We start from the raw sequence: 23,554 nt of genomic DNA on the forward strand, positions 1-23,554 counted from the left end.
CGCAAGCCGATTGGCTGAGCCGCCGCGCGCGCCGCTCTGACGTCAGGACGCGGGGGCGGGAGGAGAGGCCGGAGGGCGCGGCCCATTGGCCGGCGCGCCTCCGGAGCCTCGTTCCCGTCGACGGCGGCGGGGCCGGGGCGCTGAGGTAAATGGGGCTCGGAGGGGCCGGGCCTCGGCGGGGCCTCCCCCAAGGACGGGCCGGGAGGGCGGGGGAGGAAAGAAGAAGAAGAAGAAGAAGAGTAACAATAATAATAATAGTAATAGTGTTGGTATTTATTAAGCGCTTGCTAGGTGCCAAGCGCCGTTCGAAACTCCGGGATAGATACGAGGTTATGAGGTTGTCCCACGTGGGGCAACCTTAATCCCCATTCTACAGGTGATGTAGATAGAAATGAATCATTATTAGCATGAATACTTTTATATTATATTATATTATATCAGTATATTTTATTAATATTATATTAATCACTGTCGTACTGTATTCATATATTAATATTATATTGATATAATAGCTATTCGCATATTTTTATATTATATATTAGATAATATACATGTTATATTATCTATAATATAAATATATACATATAAATTTTCTATGTTATCTATACTATAATACGGTGTATTGTATAAATATATAATATGTATACTATATTATATATAATGTATTCATATATATTAGATAGCGTGTGTTTTATATTTCATATTGATATAATCGATATTTTATACATTTTATATTATAAATATATATTATTTATATATTATCTAATATGATGTGCATATTATATATTTATATGTGCGTATATTTTATATATTTGTTATTTTATATTATAAATAGATGGTATTAATATTATCGGATGTATAATATGAATAATATTCATTCATTCATTCAGTAGTATTTATTGAGCGCTTACTCTGTGCAGAGCACTGTACTAAGCGCTTGGGATGAACAAGTCGGCAACAGATAGAGACAGTCCCTGCCGTTGGACGGGCTTACGGTCTAATCGGGGGAGATGGACAGACAAGAACAATGGCAATAAATAGAGTCAAGGGGAGGAACATCTTGAAAAACAATAATATGCAATTTTAAGATATTATCTAATATAATGAATATATGTTTGTATGTTTATATGTTCTATATATTAGCTATTTTATATTATAAATATTATAGGATATTAATATTGTCTAATATATGAATGTATATTGTATATTCATATGTGTATGTGTTTTATATATTAGATATTTTATATTATAAATATAGGATATTAATGTTATCTAATATATAATATGAATATATTTTATAGATTTATTTTATAAAATATGTGTGTGCATATTTTATATATTAGAATATTAATAATTACTACACTATTACTATTATTGATGGTTATTATCGATTAGCATTAATGGCTATTAATGATTACTACTAATGATAGTTATAAATAATGGTTATTATTAATTACTATTAATAATAATTAACTCCCCAGAGACGTTAATAAAAATTATGTTGGTATTTGTTGAGTGCTTACTATGTACCAAGTGCTGTTCGAAACTCTGGGATAGAGCACTGTTCTAAGCGCTGGAGTAGATACAGGGTAATCAGGTTGTCCCACGTGGGGCTCACAGTTAATCCCCATTTTACTGTGTGCAGAGCACTGTACTGAGCGCTTGGGAGAATACACTACAGCAATAAACAAACACACTCCCGGCCCACAACGAGCTTGCATTCTAGAGGACCAGAGGCCGACTTCGCTTTTGTCATTTATATTAATATTCGCAACCTGGCTTTCACATGTATGTACATACACAAACATTTGACTTTCGCTATCGGTGGCATCTTTTTTATGGTATTAATTAAGTGCTTGCCATGTGCCAGGCACTGTACTAAGCTGTAGGGTCGGCAAAGGTTAATCAGGTTGGACACAGTCCATGCCCTACATGGGGCTCTTAGACTTAGTCCCAAATTTACAGATGAGGTAACTGAGGCACAGAGAAGCCAAGTGACTTGCCCAAGATCTCACAGCAGAAAGTGGTGGAGCAGGGATTAGAATCCAGGTCCTTCGGACTCCCTGGCCTGTGATCTATACATTAGGCCACTCTGCTTCTCAAATCCAAACACAGCGATCCCGTACTCAAGAGATACCTTCAGTCATGTACCTGCCTGAACCAGCCCGGCCAAATCGATCGATCAATAGCTTTTTATTATTTAGACTGTAAGCCTGTTGTAGGCAGGGAACAGATCTACCTACTCTCTTGTACTCTCCCAAGTGCTTAGTACAGGCCACTCAATAAATACCATTGATTGATTGGACTGTGAGACAGGGACTGTCCAACCTGATTAACTTGTATCTACCTCTTGATTCTATTTATTGTGATTAAGTTGTCTTGTTTTTGTCCGTGTGTCTCCCCCGATTAGACTATAAGCCCGTCGATGGGCAGGGACTGTCTCTATCTGCTGCCGAATTGTAATTCCAAGCGCTTAGTACGGTGCTCTGCACATAGTAAGCGCTCAATAAATACTATTGAATGAATGAATACACCCACCACTTAGAATGGGGCTTGACCCCTAATAATCAGCATGTAGTACAGTGCCTGACACGTAGTAAGCGCTTAACAGATACCACAACTATTAAAAATAGTAAGCACTTAACAAATACCATAATAAATAAAATTGAGGCACGTGATAGGAAGGCATGCGTGAATCAGAGGAGGAAGGCAGAGGGTTCACTGGCCAGGTTGGCGGAAGCAGTGGGAGAAAGCACAAGGCTGGAGGAGACAGGGAAAGGTGCAAGCAGCCCGCAAACCCCTGGGATTTAAGAGAGGCTAGAGGAGGACAAAGGGAGGAGTCTCAAAAAGATGAGAAGTGACAGCGGGTTACAGATCTGGCCACGCAAAAAAAACCCAGCACACCCAGCCCCACCTGGTCGAGGCGGTGCGGTCTGGAAGAAGTGTGGATGTTCCTGGGGTTAAGTGGAGATGGATCCTTTAAGAAGCAGCAAGGCTTAGTGGATAGAGTGCGGGCCTGAGAGTCAGAAAGACCTGGGTTCTAATCCTAGCTCTGCAACCTGTCTGCTGTGGGACCTTGGGCAAGTCGCTTCACTTCTCTGGGCCTCAGTTACTTCGTCTGTGAAATGGGGATTAAGACTGTGAGCCCCATGGGTGGGGGGGGGGGACTGTGTCCAACCTGGTTAGCTTGCATCTACCCCAACACTTAGAACAGTGCTGGATACGTAGCGTTAAATAAATACCATCATTATTATTATTATTTTCTTTCCCAATCCTGCTCTTTGGAGAGTTTGGAGCAGGATCAAGATATGGGAGGCTAGAGTACCCCACACCTTTAACTTGTGGACACCAAAATAATGACTGCATTAGTAGGCTCCAGAAAGGGAAAAGGGCCAACTTTTTTTGAACCTGGTAGCAAGCCCTTTAGTCCGCCATGAAGAGTTTGTTGTCTCCTCTAGTAGATTAGATTGCGGATGCTGGTTGTGTGTTGGGCTAGAGGTATGTGTGTGCATTGTTCATGTGCAGGGTGGAGAGGAGGGGTGTTGAGAGGGTTGTGTCAGTGGTTTGTGGCTTCAGCTGTGTTTGGCTGCCAATGTTGTATGTAAGTTGGGAGTAAGAATAATGTGTGTGAATCCTGCCAGGATGACTAGGATATGGAAGACTAGAAAAAGGGCAGAGAGACAGAATCAGAGACAGAAGAAAAAAGGAGAGGGGGGGAAAGAAGAAAGGAGGGAAGCAAAGAGAGGGAGGTATAGAAAGAAAAATACCAAAGGGGTAAATGCTGAAAAAAATGGAGGCAGAAAGGAAGAAAGCACAAAAATCCCATCTGTTTTTCAGAGGCCGCAGCTAGTAAATATATCAAATAAAATGTACTTCGCACAGTTTTAAATTTTCCAGAAGGGAGATTTTGTAAAAGTGTTTCCAATTTTTCATTTTCTGCTCCTCCTTGTAGCCAACATGGATCTACCTGTTGACAAATGGAAGTCATACGTGGACCAGAAGTGGGCTTTGCTTCAGCCATCCAAAAAGGTGGTGTTCTCTCAGACAGAGTCACTGAAAGACATCTTTCTTCAATGCTGTTCTCTGATCCAGTAAGTGATCAGCGGCCCTAAATGGAAATGACCGGAGAAAGCTTAACTCTTGCCATTTCCACTCTGCTTGACAAAAATCAAGCAGTCATATTTAGACAGGAGGGACAGTTTCAGGTTTTGTTCATCTGTCAGGTCAGATAAAAGCTCTTTCCGGCACTGAAATTTTTCTCTATGTTTTTTCTGACTAAAGTTGGGGAACAGTTGGAACCTGCCCTCTTAACTTCCTCATGCAATTACTAGATGACTTTCAGGGGGCCTGAAATTCAGTGTCATGCCATAATAATAATGATGATGGTATTATATACTTACTATGTGCCAAGCACTGTTCTAAGCGCTGGGGGAGATACAAGATAATCGAGTTGTCCCACGTGGGGCTCACATCTTAATCCCCATTTTCCAAATGAGGAAACTGAGACACAGAGCCAGGATTAGAACCCATGACCTCTGACTCCCAAGCCCGGGCTCTTTCCACTGAGCCACGCTGCTTCAGCTGTGGGTTTTGCCCGAATATGTCTGCCAGCTTGGGCCAATGCATGTGATGTCTACTTACGGCAAGGTGGGAGGCTAGTTTTACATCTCTGCCAAGCAGACAATGAAAAAATAAACAGCAGCCTTTGATGTCTAATCTCTCCATCTTGGATCTCCTCACTGCCACTTCAGCACTTCTCTGTCAACTGAGAAATAATTTTCTCACACCTCCCGTACTAGCCAATCAGTGAAATTGATTGAGCACTTACTGTGTGCAGAGCACTGTACTAAGTGCTTGGGAGAATACCGTAATTTCTTTTATTCACGTTGATGTCTGTCCCTCCCCTTTAGACTTTAAGCTCGCTATGGGAAGGGAATATGTGTGTTTATTGTCATACCGCACTCTCCCGAGTGCTTAGTACAGTGCTCTGCACACAGTAAGCACTCAGTAAATATGATTGAATGAATGAATACAATACAGAATTGTTGGGAGACATATTCCCTGTCTGGGGTAAATATCAAGTGCTTAAAGGGTACAATACAAGGGTACCATTTATATACATGTCTTAACATATCTAGTTACTTAAGCACTTATTCATGTCCCTGTCCCCTTTTCCTTTTTCCTCTTATCTGTAATTTATTTTAGTGTCTGTCTCCTTCCTAAGAGTGTGAGCCCTTTGAGGCCAGGAGTTGTCTCTCGTAGGGAAGCAATGTGATCTAGTGGAAAGAGCATGAGCGTGGGAGTCATAGGAGCTGGGTTCTAACTGTGGTTCCACCACCCGTCTGCTGGGGAACCTCAGGCAAATCGCTTAACTTCTCTAAGCCTCAGTTCCCTCATCTGCAAACTGGGGATTCAGTACCTGTTCTCCCTCCTATTTAGACTGTGAGTCCCTTGTGGGACCTGATAATTTTGTATCTACCCCAGCGCTTTGTACAGTGCTTGACACATAATAAGTGCTTAACAAATACCACAATGATTATTATTGTTATGAAGCGCTTCATTCGGTACTCTGTACCCAGTAGGTGTTCAGTAAGTACTACAGATTGATTCACTGATTGAGATCAGAGAGGCGCAGGAGAGCAATAGAGCCTGTGATAATTTCAGTTTGGGGATTTCATTAGGGCTGTTTAGACTGTTTCCTTACCTTAGGGTAGCCAACGAACTCTCCCCTTCCAGCTGCTAAAGTGAGGCTAAGGATGCTTGCTGGGGGTTCAAGCTTTGACTTTCCTGCTTCTTCCTGCAGACCTGAAGATGAGACACTTTTAGAGAGGCTTTCTAGAGATTACTCGCTGGAGAAAGATCCTGATGCTGCCCTTTTCTTCAAAGAAGAAGGCAACAGAAAATTCCAGAGAAAGAATTACAGGAGCGCAGCGATACTGTACTCCAAGGTAAGATATCTCAACCCCAACAGGAAGACCTATTCAAACAATCTGTAGCAAGTGACTCCTGGAATTACGCTTTCGTGCTGGTGAATTTGGTAGCAGATGTTTAATGCTGCCTATGATTAGTGGTTTGGGTAGAAAATAGAGTCCTTAGCTGAATTGTCAGCAATCACATTCTGGAAATAAAAGGTAATTGTACTGTACGTTCTGAATTCCATAAAAAGACCCCCGTCTGTATAGGCCTTGGGTCACATGACAAGTCTGGTGATGCCTGTGGGCCCTCATCTGGTATTTTTGCTATTTTTGTGAATGACTTGCTGATGAAGAATGCCAGTTTGATAGCCCTGGAACATTTTAATTGTAGAACCAATAAAGCATCCGCGAGCGGCGAAACCAGCTTCCTTGCCAATGCGCTTCAGCTTTTTGACTTGGATTAATTGAGAGAGGAAGAGTAACGGATGTGCCCTCTTCAGGCCTTGGCACATCTGTAAGGATGATCGATAACCAGGCTAGGGGTGGAAGTAGATTTTTAAGATGTGGAAACTTATCCCCAGCTGCGCAATACTGCATATTGGAAGGATCTCTTTGAGACTAAGACATGATTGTGGCCACCATACCTTGATTAGGCATATGAGCTCAAATTAATGGTGGTATTTGTTTACCATTTATTATGTGCTAGGCATTGGGATGCAATCAAGATGATCAGGTCAGACTCATCCCCCTTGTCACACATGGGGCCCCCAGTCTAAGTAGGAGGGAGAACAGGGATTTGATCCCCATTTTACAGATGAGGAAACTGATGCCCAGTTTTAGGTGACTCGCCTAAGGTCGTCCAGCAGGCAAGGGGCAGAGGCATGGTTAGAACCCAGGTTCTCTGATTCCAAGGCCTCTGCTCTCCCTGCCAGGCCACGCTACTTCCTTAAATGAAACTGGGGATCCTTGAAGCTCTAGTTCTCCATCCTAGGTAGGCCAGCCCTCTTTGGTCAGTGGCCCAGTTTCTCCATACTGGGGCCTGGTGGTGGAAGATGCCCTCCCAAGACCTCAAGAAGCAGGGGAGCCTAGTGGAAAGAGCATAGGCCTGGGAGTCAGAGGACCTGGTTTCTAATCCCGGCCCTGCCAATTGCATGTGGTGTGATCGTAGGCAAGCCAGTTTCTCTTTGCCTCAACTTCCTCATCTGTAAAATGGGGATTCAGTACCTATACTCCTGCTTAGAGTGTGAGCCCTGTGAGAGACAGGCACTATGTCTGACAGGGTTATCTGGTATCTCTCCTGGCACTTATTACACTGCCGCATGTAGTAAGCACTTAATAAATGCCATTTTAAAAAAAGTTGGATGGGATTCCGTGATTAAAGATGGCTGTCCATGGTTCATTCCCAGCTCTCGAGCAGGTGAGATCCTTCAGGATTAGCGGAAAAGTATAAGAAAGGTCAGAGGAGGATTTAAGCTTGATCGTCTCAGTCTGGAGGTAAACGGAATTTCCTTTCCGTCCCCCCATCAACAAGATCAAGTGTATCCTGAGGAAGGGCCCCAGATTGTCTGTCTCTTTCCTCAAAGTACTTATCCTATTGTACTTTTGCAGGGAGTGGCCCATGCCAGGCCCAACACCCAAGAAATGTCAATGTGTTATGCCAATCGTTCCGCAGCCCTCTTTTACCTGGGTCAATATGAGGTGAGTTTCAAGATTCCCGTTGGTGTTGCAGAGAACTCTCTGGTCAGGTCGGTTGTGAACCAAACTTCCATTTCTGTTCATGCAGACCCTGTTCAAGCTGCAGTTTCTTGCCTTTGGGGAAAGATGATTGCCATTGAAATGCTCCAGATCAGCTCTCAGATATGCAGGCTTCTTCACTCCCAGGGGGGCTCCTGGCAGACCCAGTTCCCAGTGCAGCAACTCAGTCCGGGGAATTTTTGGAATACCCAACCGCTGAATAAGGCTTTCTAGGGCAAGGCTTCAAAGTGACTTTTCCCACAATAGAAAATGTCAATACCAATTTTTCAGCTTCTCCATCTTCTTTTTTTTATTTTACGGTATTTGTTAACCTCTTACTATGTTCCAGGCACTGGCACTTAGTAAAGCTCTGGGGAAGTTATGAGCTAATCAGTGTGGACACAGTCCCTGTTCCATATAGGGCTCACAGTCTTAATCCCTATTTAACAGAAGAGGGAACTGAGGCACAGAAGAGTGAAGTGATTGCCCTAAGTCACACAGCAGACAAATGGCAGAGCTGGCATTAGAAACCAGGTCCTCTAACCCCTAGGCCCTTGCTCGTTCCACTAGCCCCCACTGTCCAATGTCCTGGTTCCTTCCTTCCCTTCTCCCTACCCGTATTTATTCTCTTTTCTTCCTTTCTACCCTTCCATTTATTTCTGTGGTCCCCACCTCTCTTTTCCTTTTCTGTCCCTTCTCCTTCTTCCTATTCCTCTCCTCTCAACCTCTTTCTCCTTCTCTAGCCTCTTCTCCCCTCTTTTTCTTTTCTTCCTTTCACCAGCCTTTCCCATCTCTCTTCTTCCCTTCTCGCTCCTCTTCCCCTTCCTTTCCCCTCTCCCTGTGCACCTATTAGTACTGAAACTTACTGGACCCCATCAGTGGCAGCTCCCACTGAATTTGAATGTTGGGCATCACCACTGGTTTCTTGTATGGGAGTTTTACTCCTGTAAGGCTTTTGAGTGTCCAGGAGTTGCTGAAGGTTCTAATGATCCTTCACTAATTTTCCCACTGCTAACCTGCTTGGACTTTAAGAACTGCCTGCCCTGACTATCTTGTATCAATCCCAATGTTTAATACAATACCTGAGGACCACTGGAGTCAAAGTAAGATGCTCTTCAAAGATGATGATGATGATAATAGTAATAATAGTGAGAAGCAGCATGGCCTAGTGGATAGAGCATGGGCCTGTAAATCAGAAGGGCCTGGGCTCTAATCCCGCCTCTGCCACTTGTCTGTCATGTGACCTTGGACAAGTCACTTAACTTCTCTGTGCCTCAGTTACCTATCTGTAAAATGGGTATTAAGACTACCACCCCATGTGGGACATGGACCGTGTCCATCCTGGATTTGCTTGTGTCTACCCCAGCACTTAGTACAGTGCCTGGCCCGTACTAAGTGCTTAACAACCTTTTACTTCTGTGTTATGTTCCCAGTGACCTAGTGCAGTGTTATGTGCCCAGTAGATGATGAATAAATCTGTGGTGAAAATGAGGAAAAGGAGAGGCGGAGCTGGAGGCTGAAAAAGGTAAAAATGCTATCCATTGGTTACGTGGACTAGTAGCCCAGATCTCTGAAACCATTTTCCTGTGTCCATTTGGCACTCACACTATAGAAGCAGCCTGACCTAGGAACCAGGATTAGAACCCAGGTCTTTTGACTCCCAGCTCTTGTCTGCTGTGTGACCTTAGGCATGTCACTCAACTTCTCAAGAATCCTCAGTTGTAACCTGAGGATTCCAATACCCATTCTCCTTCCCACTTAGATTGTGAGCCCCATGTGGGACAGGGTCTGTGTTCTTTCTGGTTATCTCGCATCTACCCCAGCACTTAACCACTGTGCTTGGCACATAGAAAGAGCTTAACAAAAACCACCATGTTATTCTTATCGTTATATTTGGTACCGGGAGTTCTCCCCAAGGAGATCCGGCTCACCGTAGCTATTGCCCCTGGAAAACTTCTCTTAAAAAAAAAGATTCAACCAGTGTGTAAATGATTCCATCTTCAGACTAGGCAAAATGTGGAGGAAAAGTGTGAAATGCAGCCTGCAAATTAACGTAATTATCATCTGAAACCTGTCTGGGACCTATACTTGTGGGTTTGTTCACAAGAAGCTGATTTGAAAGGAGGTAGTGAATGCTTGCCTAGTGCGTCCCCTGGGGTGCTCAATAAATATTAATTGAATCGAATTAATTGAAGAAAAGCTGCCCTCCCACCCCCATTCCCAGTCCCCCACAGCTCTCCAGGTCACGATTCAAGCCAGGTCATGGACCTCTTCTGTCAGTTTGGTCCGAATGGAAATCTCCTCTCCGTGGGACCAGCCGAGAAAGGTCTCTCATTTCCATGTTTTTTTCAGGTTTGTCTCGAAGACATCAAGAGAGCCCAAGAGCACGGCTACCCGGTGAATCTGCAACCCAAGATACTGTCGCGGAAGGCCGAGTGTCTGCTGGCCCTGGGTTGGCTACGGGAAGCCGCCCAGGCCGTCAAGGAGCTGGAGGGCCATCTGACGGCTAGTGGGAACCATCCCGCTCTGCAGGAAAAGCTCGGCCGCCTGAAAGTCAGGGTGCGGGAGAAGGAGAGCCGGCCGGACGTCCCCCCCGAGGGACCGACAAGAACCTCGACCGGTTTGGAATTCCGGGAAGAGAATGACCAGATTCCACAGGCTTCATCGTGCGTGCTCTTGCGGGCGGACATTCCTAGAGGACGCCACCTGATCGCTAAGGAGGATATTCTGCCGGGAGAGCTCTTGGTGAGAGAGGAAGCTTTTGTGAGCGTGCTCACTCCGGGGGAGGATCTGGGCCTTCAGGAGGGCCTAGAGACCAAATGGAACCCCGGAATTACTCACGGTGACCTCCACTGCCACCACTGTTTGAAGCCGGTCTCGTCCTCCATCCCCTGCAACGGGTGCAGTTACGCTAAATATTGCAGCCAAGAGTGTCTGCAGCAGGCGTGGGAACGCTACCATAAGATCGAGTGCCCATTAGGCGGAATCCTGCTCGCGCTAGGAGTCTTCTGCCACGTCGCCTTGCGGACGGTTCTCGTCGCCGGGTTTGAGGACGTCAGTAGATCGGTGGAACGGTTTCCCGAACAGCTAACCAACCGGGAGCTCTGGGCCCCGGAAGGAGGGAGCCTCGACGAAACACCAGATAGCAGGACGGAGCCGGGAGAAACGGAGCGAAAGAGTGAGGCGGGAGACATTCCGATTCCCGGGTGCGATGTTCACGGGAAGTACCAAAGTACCTACGACGCCGTCTTCAACCTTCTGCCCCACAGCGAGAGCCACAGCCCCGGACACAAGTTCCTCTGCGGCTTCAGCGTAGCGGCCCTGTGCAAGAAGCTGGGGCGGGCAGATCCGCAGGCCGCCGCGTCGGACCGACAGTCCCGTAGCCGGAAGGAAACCACGGGTGCTGAGTTGTCTCCGGAGCTTAAGGTTTGGGGAGCGGCTATGCTGAGGCATGTATTGCAGCTGCAGTGTAATGCCCAGGCATTGACTACAATACAGGAGACAGGTCAGTGGAAGCATTCTGTTTCTGTGGCTGTTTGTCTCGGTCCTGAAGGACTGTAATCTGGGAAAGGAAAAGATGCCCTAGAAGGAAGAGAAGCCCCACTGTGGTCAGAGGAACGTTGCTTCCTTCAGTTCTCTTGGGAGACCTTCCCTTAAAGGTCTCGTGGCTATTGCTGAGGTCAGTTTTCCCATAACTAACAGTAGTAATAATAATAATAATTGCAATATTCAGCACTAACTATGTGCAGGCACTGTAGTGAGCCCTGGGGTAGGTACAAGGTAATCGGGTCAAACACAGTCTCTGTCTCACAAAGTGCTCACAGTCTTCATCCCCATTTTACAGATGAGGTAACCGAGGCCGGAGAAGTGAAGCGACTTACCCAAGGTTTCCCAGCAGACAAGTGGTGGAGCCTTGATTAGAACCCAGGTCTTCTGAGTCCTCCGACTCATTCTGTGTTAATGTTCAACCCCCCAGCGTCACCCAGTATCTGAAACAGTACTAGAGCTGTAGACCCCACTCTTCCCTGAAACGACTCCAGCTTGGTCCTGTCACCTTCACCATACGCACAGACAGTGGTTTTCCGATGGTGTGCCGTGACACCCCAATGTGGCTTGGGAATCTCCCTATGGTACCCCAGGAATTTCAGGACACTACCGTCTCTGTTTTCAAGCCACCCTCTGGAGTTGCTCCCCTTCTCAGGAATGCACCCAGGGAGGCAGATATCAAATATGGAGGCACACGAACCTCAGGTCTTTGCCTCATTGGAGCACCTTGTCTGGGTTCCCATGGGCTTCTGGTGTTGATGTGGCAGGTATTGTGCCCAAGTGACTTAAATATGCCCCCAGCCAAAAAAGGTTGGGAAGCATTAATCTCAGTGGGGGTCTCCCTAGACTGTCCCTTGGCCATCCCTTGGCACATATGGCATCTAGAGAAGCAGCCAAAAATAGCATTGGCCTTTTCACAGCACGCTACCAGATCCATTACAAACACATCTCTGATTTCTTCTCTGTCCCCTCAAGCCTCTGATAGCCCTAACCCCTTTCTGAGCTTCTTCAGCTGAACGATTGCTCTTGATATTTTTTTTTTCTGTGGGAAAAGTCATTTGCCCTTTGTTAAAGAAATCTAATTTTGTTTTAGTCTACCCATATTTCTCATTTCTGTTACCTCCTTTTTTATTCTCTCACCGGGTTTTCTACCCCTCCCAATGTAGTGTCTTCATCAAATTTCATTAGCAGCTGTTTAATCCCTCTTCTGGGTTACAAATGAAAGTGTTAGGCAAGATAGAGACTTTTCTACATCTTTAAAGGATTCCCCCCTGCTGCTATTTTCTGAGAATATAGTTCATGGCAAAGTACTCCTCCACTGTATTCCTGCTACTCCTCCCCATCCCCATCCCTCGCAATTAATGATCTTTTAACCTGATGACCATCTTCAGCATCTTAAAGCTGTATCTCCTGGATCGGCAAACACCGCGTCGGGCTCATTAATTTTGAGGTGGTGGACAGACGTCCAGACGTAGTTCTCCCAGGCTCTGAAAGAGAGCAAGCTCGCAGGGCGGGTGAGAGGTCAGGGTCGAAGAGAGATGTATACAGAAGTCATCCATGCAGGTGTGGTCATTTAAAACCGGTTTAGTCAATGAAGGGGGAAAAGTAAATGAATCAGAACCAAGCTTTGGGGGACACCTTCAGCTAAAGGCCGAAGAGAGGAAGGGGAGCCAGGAAAGGAAACTGAGAAGACCCTGATGGGTGGAAAGGAGAATCACTACTATGTCCTGGTACTCGAATCAAGAAAGCGTTTCGAAGAGGCAGTTGTCGACTGTGACGGAGGCCTCAGAAAGATCAAGAAAGCGAGAATGGAGGAGAGACCATTGGATTTGGCCAGAAGGAGGCTGAGATTTTAGTGTAAAGAGTCTCCTCAGAACGAAGAGGCCAAAGAAATCCAGGTTGAGGGTCCAGAGGACCCTTGCCCACAATGAGCTTACAGTCTACAGGGGGAGGCAGACATTAATCTAAGTAAATAAAACTACAGATATGTGTGCTGTGGGGCGGAGGGTGAATGAACAAAGGGAGCAGGTCAGGGTGATGCAAAAGGGAGTGGGAGAAGAGGAAAGGAGGGCTTAGTCAGGGAGGACTCTTGAAGGAGATGTGCCTTGAATAGCTTTGACGGGGAGAGAGTGATTGTCTGTGGGATATGAGAAGGGAGTGTGCTCCAGGCCAGAGGCAGGACCATCATCAATTTAATCCTTTTCAAGTTTTCCCCTCAAACTACTAGGGACCTAGTCCCAGAATTTATCCACACATTTTTGGAACATATAAATATTTGCTGCCTGCTCAACAGCCTGGGGTAACACTTCCCATACGCTTAACAGCCATCGTGTGAAAAAAAAATTGATTTAATTTGTTTTGAATTTACCACCATCGAGTCTCTGGGGAATCCCCCAAATCCTGGTATCGTGGGCTTTGTTTTCACAACTGTATACACCCTCCATTTATTTTGTAAACTTTAAATATGTCTCCTCTCAGCCTCCGTCTCTCCTGAATGAAGAGGCCTAATCTTTGTAGCCCCTTCTCTTCTAGAAGTGTTTCTTCCCCTGTGGACCATTTACCTCGGTGGTATTTTGTGTTGGTTTTTAAGGACGATTGGAGTAATTGCACCAACTAGCCGGCAGAACTCCTCTTGCTAGGAATACAGTCCATTTTTGATTTTTAGCAACCTGATCATCCAGTCCCCCGATTAGCCCCGCCTTTTCTTTCTCCTCCCTTCGGCTCCATTTCGCTGCTCATTAATTAACACACCCACCCGAGACGCAAGGAGATGGAAAGGAGGTACGATTTGGCTCCTCCGCTGGAAAGATTTGCTGGCATAAATGAGATGTCCTAAACTATGAGAAATATAAGAAATAGCTACTCTCCATCAAGCCAGTCGTCCATTCTGCCCGCCTCCAGGAGCCATCCTGATAGTTAGGGATGTACCATCTAATGTTCCTGACTTTTCCCTGAAAAAGCCCATTATAGACTAATCACCTCAGAACTGGCAAATCCCTCTTGAACCGATCGACACTTTGAGCCTGCACCACTTCCTGTGGTGATGAAGGCCGTGTGTTTTGCACTTATTGGGTGAAGGAATGTTTCCTTTTCGTTTGTTTTGAAGCTACCTCCTTCATGCCTCAGTAGCTGTATTTATCAAGAGGCACAGAGTGCAGAACACTCTACTTAGTGCTTGGGGAATGGATATGTCAATTCGAGTGGACTGCCTCTCCCATTAGATTGTTAGCCCCCCCTCAAGGGATCTCATGTTTTATAGGTGGCTCTGAGCTTCCTGAGTGGAAAGACATTTTCTCCTCTGTGTTCCTCTTTGGAACATTAAGAGGTAGAGAGATTAGGCTTGTAAATTCCATTGGTCATCGCCCAAAAATGTCACAGGTAATGAAAATCCTGTGAGTCACGTTTGGGTCACTTCAGATCCATATTGTTAGAGCCCACCACAAATACTTTTTTTTTTAATCGAATGGTATTTGTTAAGCATTTACTATGTGCAGAGCCCTTGTACTAAGCTCTGGAGTAGATGCTATATAAGCAGGTCAAACAGAATTGTTGTCCCACATGGGGCTCTCATATCTAAGGGGGAGGGAGAGCAGGTATTTTATCCCCATTTTGCAGATGAGGCAACTGAGGCACAGAGAAGTTAGGCGACTTGTCCAAGGTCACTCAGCAGATCCACTAAGCCGCACTGGTTCAGGGTGGGTTTAATCACTGCTTGGCCTCCCCTTCAGAGAAATGAATGGCAGAGGTGGAGCCAGTGTCTTGAGTAATCAATCAATCAATCGGTGATGTTTATTGAGCCCTTAATATATGCAGAGCACTGTACTAAGCCCTTGGGAGAGAACAAGTTAATCAGGTTGGACCCAGTCCCTGTCCCATATGGGGCTCACAGCCTTAATCCCCATTTTACAGAAGAGGTAAACTGAGGCACAGAGGAGTGAAGTGATTCACCCAAGGTCACCGAGCAGACAAGTGGCAGAGCTGGGATTAGAACCCATGTCCTTCTGACTCCCAGGCCCGTGCTCTATCCCCTAGGCCACTCTACTTCTCTCGGTGCATCGGGCACTTTCCTGTCACCCTTTCAGCATCGGAAGACCACGTCATTGCAAGCAGCAGGCAGGTGCGTCTCGCCACGGGCCTCTTCCCCGTCGTCAGCCTCCTGAACCATTCCTGCAGCCCTAACACCAGCGTGTCCTTCAGCGGCAGAGTAGCCGTCGTCCAGGCCACCCAGCCCATCGGCCGAGGCCAGGAGATCCTCCATTGCTACGGTGAGCCGACGCCACTAATTGCTCCGCGTGCTTTTCCAAAACAAAAAACAGAGGGTTGCCATCCTGCGTACCCAAAGGGATCCTGCCAAATCCAGGCCAAGGCGGCTCTGAAATGGAGACCTCTGGGACTTTAAACTTTAGGCCCCTCTTGGCTCTGGACATCAGCATGGTTTCCCCCCTTCATGGGCTTTGCATTCCTTTGCCTAGTCTTTACCAAACTCTGTCTTGACTGAAAGTTGACTTTGACCTCCTCCTTCTCCTCCTTCCAACTCGGAGACAGTGGAGCCCATGAATTCACCCCACTTCCCTGCTCTATGTGGAGATTTCTGGCGGGTGAAAGTTCCCAGGCCCGGAAACCCACTCCGCCAAATTCGGCCATGACATTCGACTTCATTCCCCTCCGAACGGCTCTGAGAGGCTTTGTTTGCCCCACCTCAGGGCCTCACAGGTGCCGAATGGACGTGGCTGAGAGGCGGCAGAAGCTGAAAGCTCAGTATTTCTTCGACTGCCGTTGCCAAGCGTGCCTGGAGGAAGAGGAGAGCAAAGCCGATGCGACGCCCAAGTGGGCCGCCTTCCGCTGTCCAAGCTGCAGGAGTCTGATGCGGGTAATCTTCCTTCTCCTGTTCCTCCTCCTCCTCAGCAAGAGTCTCTGCATTTTATTTGCAGGGCCAGGACAGCAGAGGGAGCTTGAGTTCACCCAAACTTTTCAGATGATGAGTCGGAGATTCTAACGTTTGCTTCCCGGCGGCTCTTCCCCAGGTTGCTGGGGTCGCATGGAAAAGCTTCTGCCGTCCAGGTGGTCTTGGAACTGAGGGAGGGGTAGAAGAGGATTGGGGATTTAGAGGGGGTTACTAAAATGGACTTTTTTGTTCAGCGCTTCCTATGTTCCAAGCAGTGCACTAAGCAATCAAGAAATCAGTGGTATTTACTGAGTCCTTAATGGCTGCAGAGCACTGGGCAAAACGCTCCCCTCTGCGTCGTCTGTGCACTAGGATCTTGATATCCACCCCACCCCCAACCCCACAGCACTTATGTATACATCTTTAAATTTGGTATTGTAAATTACTTATTTATTCATATTAATGTCTGTCTCCCCCTCTAGACCGAGGGCTTGTTAGGGGCAGAGAATGTATTTGATGTTTTTGCTGTATTATACTCTCCCAAGCATTTAGTACAGTACTCTACATATAGTAAGCACTCAGTAAATACCATTGATTGATTGATTTTTTGAGGGAGAGTCCAAAACAATAGAGTTGGTAGACATGTTCTCTGCCCACAGTCTGGGGAGAGGGGACAGATATTAAAATAAATTACAGAGAGGGGAAATGGATAGGATGATCTGAGGATAGGCACATAAGTGCAGTGGGGCTGGGGGTGGGGTAAGTATCAAAGTGAACACCCCCAAGTGCCTAGGCGATTCCCCGCCCCCAGACTATAAACTCATTGTGGGCAGGGAATGTATCTGTTTATTGTTATATTGTACTCTCCCAAGTGATTAGTACAGTGCTCTGCCCACAGTAAAAGCGCTCTATAAATACGAGTGACTGGCAGACTGATGTAGAGGGATGAGTGAATAGGGTGGAGAATCATTTGGAGGAAGTTCTGGCCGGGACCCCGATCCAAAATGCCCTCTGCCCAACCTTGCTATGCAGAGAGACTCTTTAATAATAATAACTGTGGTATTTGTTAAGCGCTCACCCTGTGCCAGGCACTGTACTAAGCGCTGGAGTGGATACAAACAAATCATTGGACACAGTCCCTGTCCTATGTGGGGCTCACAGTCTCAATCCCCATTTTACAGAGGAGTGAAGTGACTTGCTCAAGGTCACCCAGCAGACAAGTGGCAGAGCCAGGGTTAGAACCCATAACTTCTGACTCCCAGGCCCTCGCTCTATCCGCCTCACCATGCTGCTTCTTTATCTCCAAATGGCTTGGGGTTCAGGAGTGCAACAGTGTTGGACAGGACTGTGTCCAACCTGATTAACTTGTATCTACCCAGTGCTTAGAACAGTGCTTGGCACATAGTAAGGCTTAAGTCCCATAATTATTAACAATGGCGACCTGCTGCTCCCATTTGGAAGGCTCTGTGGATGGTGGGCATGGGATGCCTGGGGAAGTCAGTACAGTACTTTCAGACAGTAAGTGCTCGATAAATACGATTGAGTGAATGAAACGAAGGCAGAACTGACTCCCACAGGGTGAAGATGTGCTGCGTTGCTGCAGCCGAGCCTGCACAGCGTCCGTCAGCAGAGGTGACCTCGGCCGCCAGTTACAAGACCTTCAGCTGCACGTTAGGAGGGGCTTGAAGCTGCTGGAAGGTGACAGACCAGGTGGGAGTGGAAGGCATCCCGCGGGACTTTCCCAGAGCCAGTCACGAGATGGCCTCAAATCCAGAGACATGTGGCCGCCTTCTCGATTTTGAAGGCCTTGGGTGGTCGGGTCCAGCGGCGGGCAGCCAGCAAGGCTAAAGCATCCCAGAGTGACGAAAGAGTCTCCCCCCTCCTGGCGGGTGCGGGTTTATGGGGCCGTAGAGTTTCGGCCTCGTGTGCTCTAATCCCAAGGCCTCTTCGATTGCGCCTCCGAAAGCGCCGTCCCGTTCCAGGGGAAACTAGATTAGACCTGATAAGATCCCAGATGGCGACGTGGAAATCTGAGCCGTGAAGATCAAGGACACGGACCCCTTCCTTCACCGTCCATTCGTCGTGGGGTCCGGGGTGGAGGTGGAATAGGAGATTGGGAGTTCCCTCCATAATATAGTAATAGTAATAATGACGATAACATAGTATAGTAATAATAATCATAGTTGTGATTTTTGCTAAGCTCTTACTGTGTGCCAAAGCACTGTACCAAGAGTTGGGGTAGATATAAGAAAATCAGGATGGACGCAGACCCTGTCCCCGCGGTGGGCTCAAGGTCTAAGGAGGAGGGAGACAAGGATGTCAGTCCCGTTTTATAGGTGAGGACACTGAGGCAAAGAGAGGGTGAGTGGTTTACCTCATATCACATAGCAGGCACCTGGTGGAGCCAGAATTAGAAGCCAGGTCCCCTGACTCCTAGGTCCGTGTTCTTCCCATTAGGCCACACTGCTTCTCCCTAAACCCAGCTTGGCAACTTGGGCAGCAGGCTCGGTCATATTATGGTGTGCACTTGTATCTTTGTGGTCACGTGATTTTCTTTGTGTTTTCAGACCAAGCGGTCCAGCTGCTTTTGGGGTGCCGGCAGGACGCTGAGAATTTTTTGTCAGCAGAGCATTCAGTGAGGGGCGAGATTGAGGATCACCTGGCCCAGGCCTATGCCAGTCTAGGTAGGACATTTATCTTTAATGCCGCATCCATCATCCCTATGGCAGAATTTGTCCTGGAGTTCCTTAATTAATAATTATCATCATAAGAATAATGGTATTTGTTAAGCACTCCCTATATGCGAAGCACTGTACTAAGCTCTGGGATAGGTACAAGATCATCACGTCAGAAACAATCCCTGTTCTATAGAGAGTGCACAGTCTAGTAGGAGGGAGAATGGATTTTTTTTTTTTAAAGGTATTTGTTAAGCACTTACTCTGTGCCAGCCACTTTACTAAGAACTGGGGTATTCAAGATCATCAGGTGGGAAACCGTTCCTGACCCACACAGGGCTCACAGTCCTAATCCCCATTTTACAGATGAGGTAACTGAGGTCCAGAGAAGTGAAGTGACTTCCTCAAGGTCACATAACCAAGACTCAAACCCAGGCCTTCTGATTCCAAGGCCTGTAATCTCTGCCCTAGGCCACACAATTGAATCCCCATTTAATTGATGAAGATACAAAGGCCCAGAGTAGTGAAATGCCTTCCCCAAGGTCACAGGGAAGAAGGGCAGAGCCAGGATTAGAACCCAGGGCTCCTACATCCAGGCCTGTGCTCTTTCCACTAGGCCGCACTGCTCTCCAGGTTATCTCTTCATGCAGCTCCAGGCAGGAGTTTTCTCAAGCCCAGCTGGGTCTCCTTCTTTTCAGCTCCCCTCACCCCTCCCCTCACTCTCAGAGCCATAGCAGAATGTTACCAGTCAGTCAGGCAGTCAGTCATATTTATTGAGCACTGACTGGGTGCAGAGCACTGTAATAAGCACTTGGGAGAGTTCAGTGTTACATATATTCCCTGCCTACAGTGAGCTAGAGGACGAGCTTACAGTCTAGAGGATGAACTTAATAATAATAATAATTATGGTATTTGTTAAGCGCTTACAATGTCCCAACCACTGTTTTAAGCATTCATTCATTCAGTTGTATTTATTGAGCATTTACTGTGTGCAGAGCACTGTACTAAGCGCTTGGAAAGTACAATTCGGCAACAGATAGAGACAATCCCTACCCAACAATGGGCTCACAGTCTAGAAGGGGGAGACAGACAACAAAACTAAACAAGTAGGCAGGCATCAATATTATCAAAATAGATCAATAGTATTATAGACTATACATACCATTAATAAAATAGAATAATGAATATGTACAAATATACACAAGTGCTGTGGGGAGCACCTGGGTAGATACAAAGTAATCAGGTTGTCCTATGTGGGGCTGACAATCTTAATCCCCATTTGACAGATGAGGTAACTGAGGCCCAGAGAAGTTAAGCGGCTTGCCCAAGTCACACAGCAGACGAGTGGCAGAGCGAGGATTAGAATCCACGTCCTCTGACTCCCAAGCCTATGCTCTTTCCACCGAGCCACCCTGCTTCTCTGGCTTACAGTCTAGACCCTCCCCTAGAGAACCTTTGTCTCCCGTTATTTCCAACAGGGCAATGGCAGAAGGCCGCAGTCCACCTGCGCAGCAGCCTGCAGGTGGTGGAGGGCCGGTATGGTCCAGCCAGCGTGGAAATGGGGCATGAGCTCTTCAAACTGGCCCAAGTGCTTTTTAATGGGTGAGTCTTGCTTTTATTCCTGCTGCATTCTCCGGGGCCCCTCTCCAGGCTTCTCTTTTGCTCGGATTCCTCCCGGTCGGCTGCCCTTCCCCTAACGCACTTTCAAGGCAGAAGTACTCAGTGACTCAGAAATACCAAGTACCCCGTGTTTCCTCTTTCAGGGAGAAATGTAACCCTGTCGACTTCCTTCCGGGGTCTGAGGTGGGGCCGACACCTGGAACCAAAGGAAACTCCTCAGCGAGAACTGGGCAACAATCTTTCCTCCTACTAAATGCCCATTCCATTCGTTCATTCATTCATTCAATTGTATTTATTGAGTTGCAGAGACCATACTAAGCACTTCCATTCCTTCCCCCACACACACATACACATTAGTCATCCCCATTCTGAATGTCTTTAACCCCTGCAGAACTTCGTTATTACAGTTGCCTCCTCCTGTCCTGTTTGATATTCTGCACCCTGAAAGGATCAGAAGAGAGAGTGCCCTTTCTCCCTTCCCTCCGTCCATCTTTGTCCCTGAGCCTTCTTTCGAAATCCCAAGCGTTCAGCAGTCAGGCAGCCTCCAGCCGTAACGCCTTTGCTCTCGTTACCCGTTTAGCGGTAGAACCTGTGAGATTCCTGGACTCGCTGAGAGCGAATGAGTCCAGTAATAACATGATGGAGCCAGCCGGGGAAGGAGGCGGGCAAGAGGCGCAACTACTCTGAGCCCTCCTCAAAGAGAGGCCTGACATTTTGGGCTGTCCAAGAAGCTCATGATACAACCGTGACACAGAAATGGCAGCAGCCACACCGTGAGGGGGAACGTGACAAAATAGATCCCACGACTATGGGCCTCTGTCCGGGATGCCTCTACCCCAAACTCGAGGCCTCTCTTTGCCCCTGCCATCTTTCCCTTTCCCTAAGGCATGGACAGATTCCTTCCCGGACCAGACTATTCCCAGAGAGGGGAGAGTCGGTGCTGCCAAAATGAAAGAATGGGGAGATGAGAACTGAGGAGTGGGATTTGTGATTGAAGCGCTCGGAGTTAGAGGCCGAGGGCGGATATCAGAGCCTGACTCCCTCTCACGGAACTTTCACGCTCTTCTCACCACTGCCTCGGCCATCCTTTGTTCAGGTTGGCGGTAACGGAAGCGCTGGACGCAATCCAAAGAGCAGAGGAGGTGTTAGCTGTGCATTACGACCCTTGGAACGACCAGATCCGGGAGCTGCAGGAGATGAAATCCTGTTTAATGGAGCTGCCCCCGATCACGACAAGGCTGGCAGTGTAAAGCCTCCTCCATCAGAAAGAAACCGCCTGGAACCTTAGACTCCCGAGGAAACAGGTATAAGGCCCCTCGTTAGTGGCTGTGGCAAATGGAAGGTCTTCCTGGAATCAAAGAATTTCCCAGGTGGAAAACTGAACTATCATTTCAAGGTCTGGAGGTCACAAGGACCTTAAAAGTCTGTGTTGGTCCTAGGATCATGGCTAGAGTCCAGGGTGCTTTCTGAGCTCCCCTGGTGTTTCATTTGGTTAAAAATTTCTGTGTTCCATCCCAGGGGGAACTGGAGTTATGAATAGTTGTGGTGGTAATAGTAGAATCAAAAGTTGTAGTAATATCAATTATTGATAGCCTTAGGAAAACTAAATTTATACAGCATCTTACCTCCAAGAAGCTCAAAGAACTTCAGATACGTGATCTCATTTATTTCCCTGGCAGTCAGTTTCTCACTAGGATGGGCCATTTGGGAGCCCCATGTTTATTTTCCACTAATTTTCTGGTTCTGTCGGTTTCCGTCCTGTCCCTTTGAGGTCTCAGCTGACCAGAAATTTCATCGAAACAGCAGGACAATAAAATTGCCTCTGCAGTAATAATTTGATAACATTTTTGTGAATTCTGGGGTTCAGGAGAGGGAGCTCGAACAATACCGTGAAGCTCCCCCAAAGGCCAGGCCTCCAGAAATCCAGAGCCAGGCTGCCCGGGTGCTGGGTGAAGGGAGAAGCTGAAAGTGATGGCAGTAATTGGTGGGACTTTCAGAGTCAGCACCAGTAGGGTGCAGGCACTTGGCCAATTTCCATGGCATTTGGCCTCACAACTCCCCCTGGGGAACATCAGCACTGGAAAATATGCTGCTGAAGACTGGAAATCATAGACTTGCTGGGGGAGAAAAATCAAGGTGAGGTGCGTCATCACAAGCATGTCTGGCCTCCTGCTCTTTGGGAACCAGCATAGCCTAATGGAAAGAGCCCGGGCCTGGGAATCAGAGGAACTAATGTCGGCACCGCCACTTATCCGCTGTGGGACTTCGGGCAATAAATGTAACCTCTGTGGGCCTCAGTTACCTCATCTAGAGGTTAATGCTGTGAGTCCTTCGCGGGCCAGGAACTGTGTCCAGCCTGATGATCTCGTAGCTACCGCAGTGCTTAGTAGAATGCCTGGCACCTAGTAAGTGCTTAACAAATACCATTAAAACAAACAAAAAAATCTTAGACTGCGGGCGCCGTAAGGGACCAGGACTGTGTCCGACCTGATTAAGTTGAATCTACCCTAGAGTTTAGGGCAGTGCTGGGCGCGAAATAAGCATTTAGCAAATAGCATAGACATCGACCTGCCATCATGGGGAGACTTAGCTAGTGTGGGTCCAAGCGGGGGCCTGAAACTTGACGGCCCCAGGTTCATTGACATGGAAGATGCAGGTTTCAGCTCCCAGGCGTGGTAGCCTGCAGCCCAGAACTCTGGACATCACCAAAAAAAAAAAATGTCTGTAATCCCAAGGTTGGGAGAGACTCCGAGAAAGTCAGGGAGCCACCCTCTCCCTGCCACCCTGGCTCCCGCTGTGGAAAGTTCATTGGAGGCGGATTTTAGGTGCTAGGGACCGGTCCCTAAATGAACATTTTGGATCGTGCCGTGTGCTAATACTGTAATCGGGCCCCACCTGCAATTTGAGTTCTCATTTTTCCCCAGAAAAGAGCTCTTGCACCCCTTTCTGGCAACTGAGGTTGTCCTGCTGTGGTTTATGGTCAAGCCCGGGACCCAGGTACATCCCCTCCAGCTCACTGGGAAGGAATGCCAGCCGGCCGGGGTGCTGGGTACCGGGAAGCGGTCAACAGTCCCACGTGGGAGGCCAGTCTGTTGGATGCCGGCACCTGAAAGAGATGACCTCTTGGGGGATGTAAATGAATCCGGCCCAGAAGTGTCCCATATTGGGTCTCGCAACTC

At 47.3% G+C, this 23,554-nt stretch overlaps 1 protein-coding gene across 2 annotated transcripts; it reads left to right on the top strand.

Annotated features, from left to right (window-relative positions):
- Nucleotides 1-98: 98 nt before the first annotated feature.
- SMYD4 (SET and MYND domain containing 4) lies at nucleotides 99-22,206 on the top strand. 2 transcript variants are annotated; one of them, XM_029082917.1, is made up of 11 exons: nucleotides 99-145; nucleotides 3,953-4,091; nucleotides 5,804-5,948; nucleotides 7,524-7,613; nucleotides 10,002-11,154; nucleotides 15,278-15,460; nucleotides 15,899-16,065; nucleotides 17,658-17,790; nucleotides 18,648-18,764; nucleotides 20,234-20,357; nucleotides 21,472-22,206. In XM_029082917.1, the coding sequence occupies exons 2-11, from the start codon at nucleotides 3,958-3,960 to the stop codon at nucleotides 21,623-21,625; spliced, it is 2,400 nt and encodes a 799-aa protein (XP_028938750.1). In that variant the 5' UTR covers nucleotides 99-145; nucleotides 3,953-3,957; the 3' UTR covers nucleotides 21,626-22,206. The 2 variants fall into 2 exon arrangements, with proteins under 2 accessions (XP_028938750.1, XP_028938749.1); XM_029082916.1 differs by lacking the exon at nucleotides 99-145 and adding an exon at nucleotides 345-376.
- The last annotated feature ends 1,348 nt before the right edge of the window (nucleotides 22,207-23,554 follow it).

The sequence above is a fragment of the Ornithorhynchus anatinus genome, chromosome 17, assembly GCF_004115215.2.
Source record: "Ornithorhynchus anatinus isolate Pmale09 chromosome 17, mOrnAna1.pri.v4, whole genome shotgun sequence".
Lineage (NCBI taxonomy): Eukaryota > Metazoa > Chordata > Mammalia > Monotremata > Ornithorhynchidae > Ornithorhynchus > Ornithorhynchus anatinus.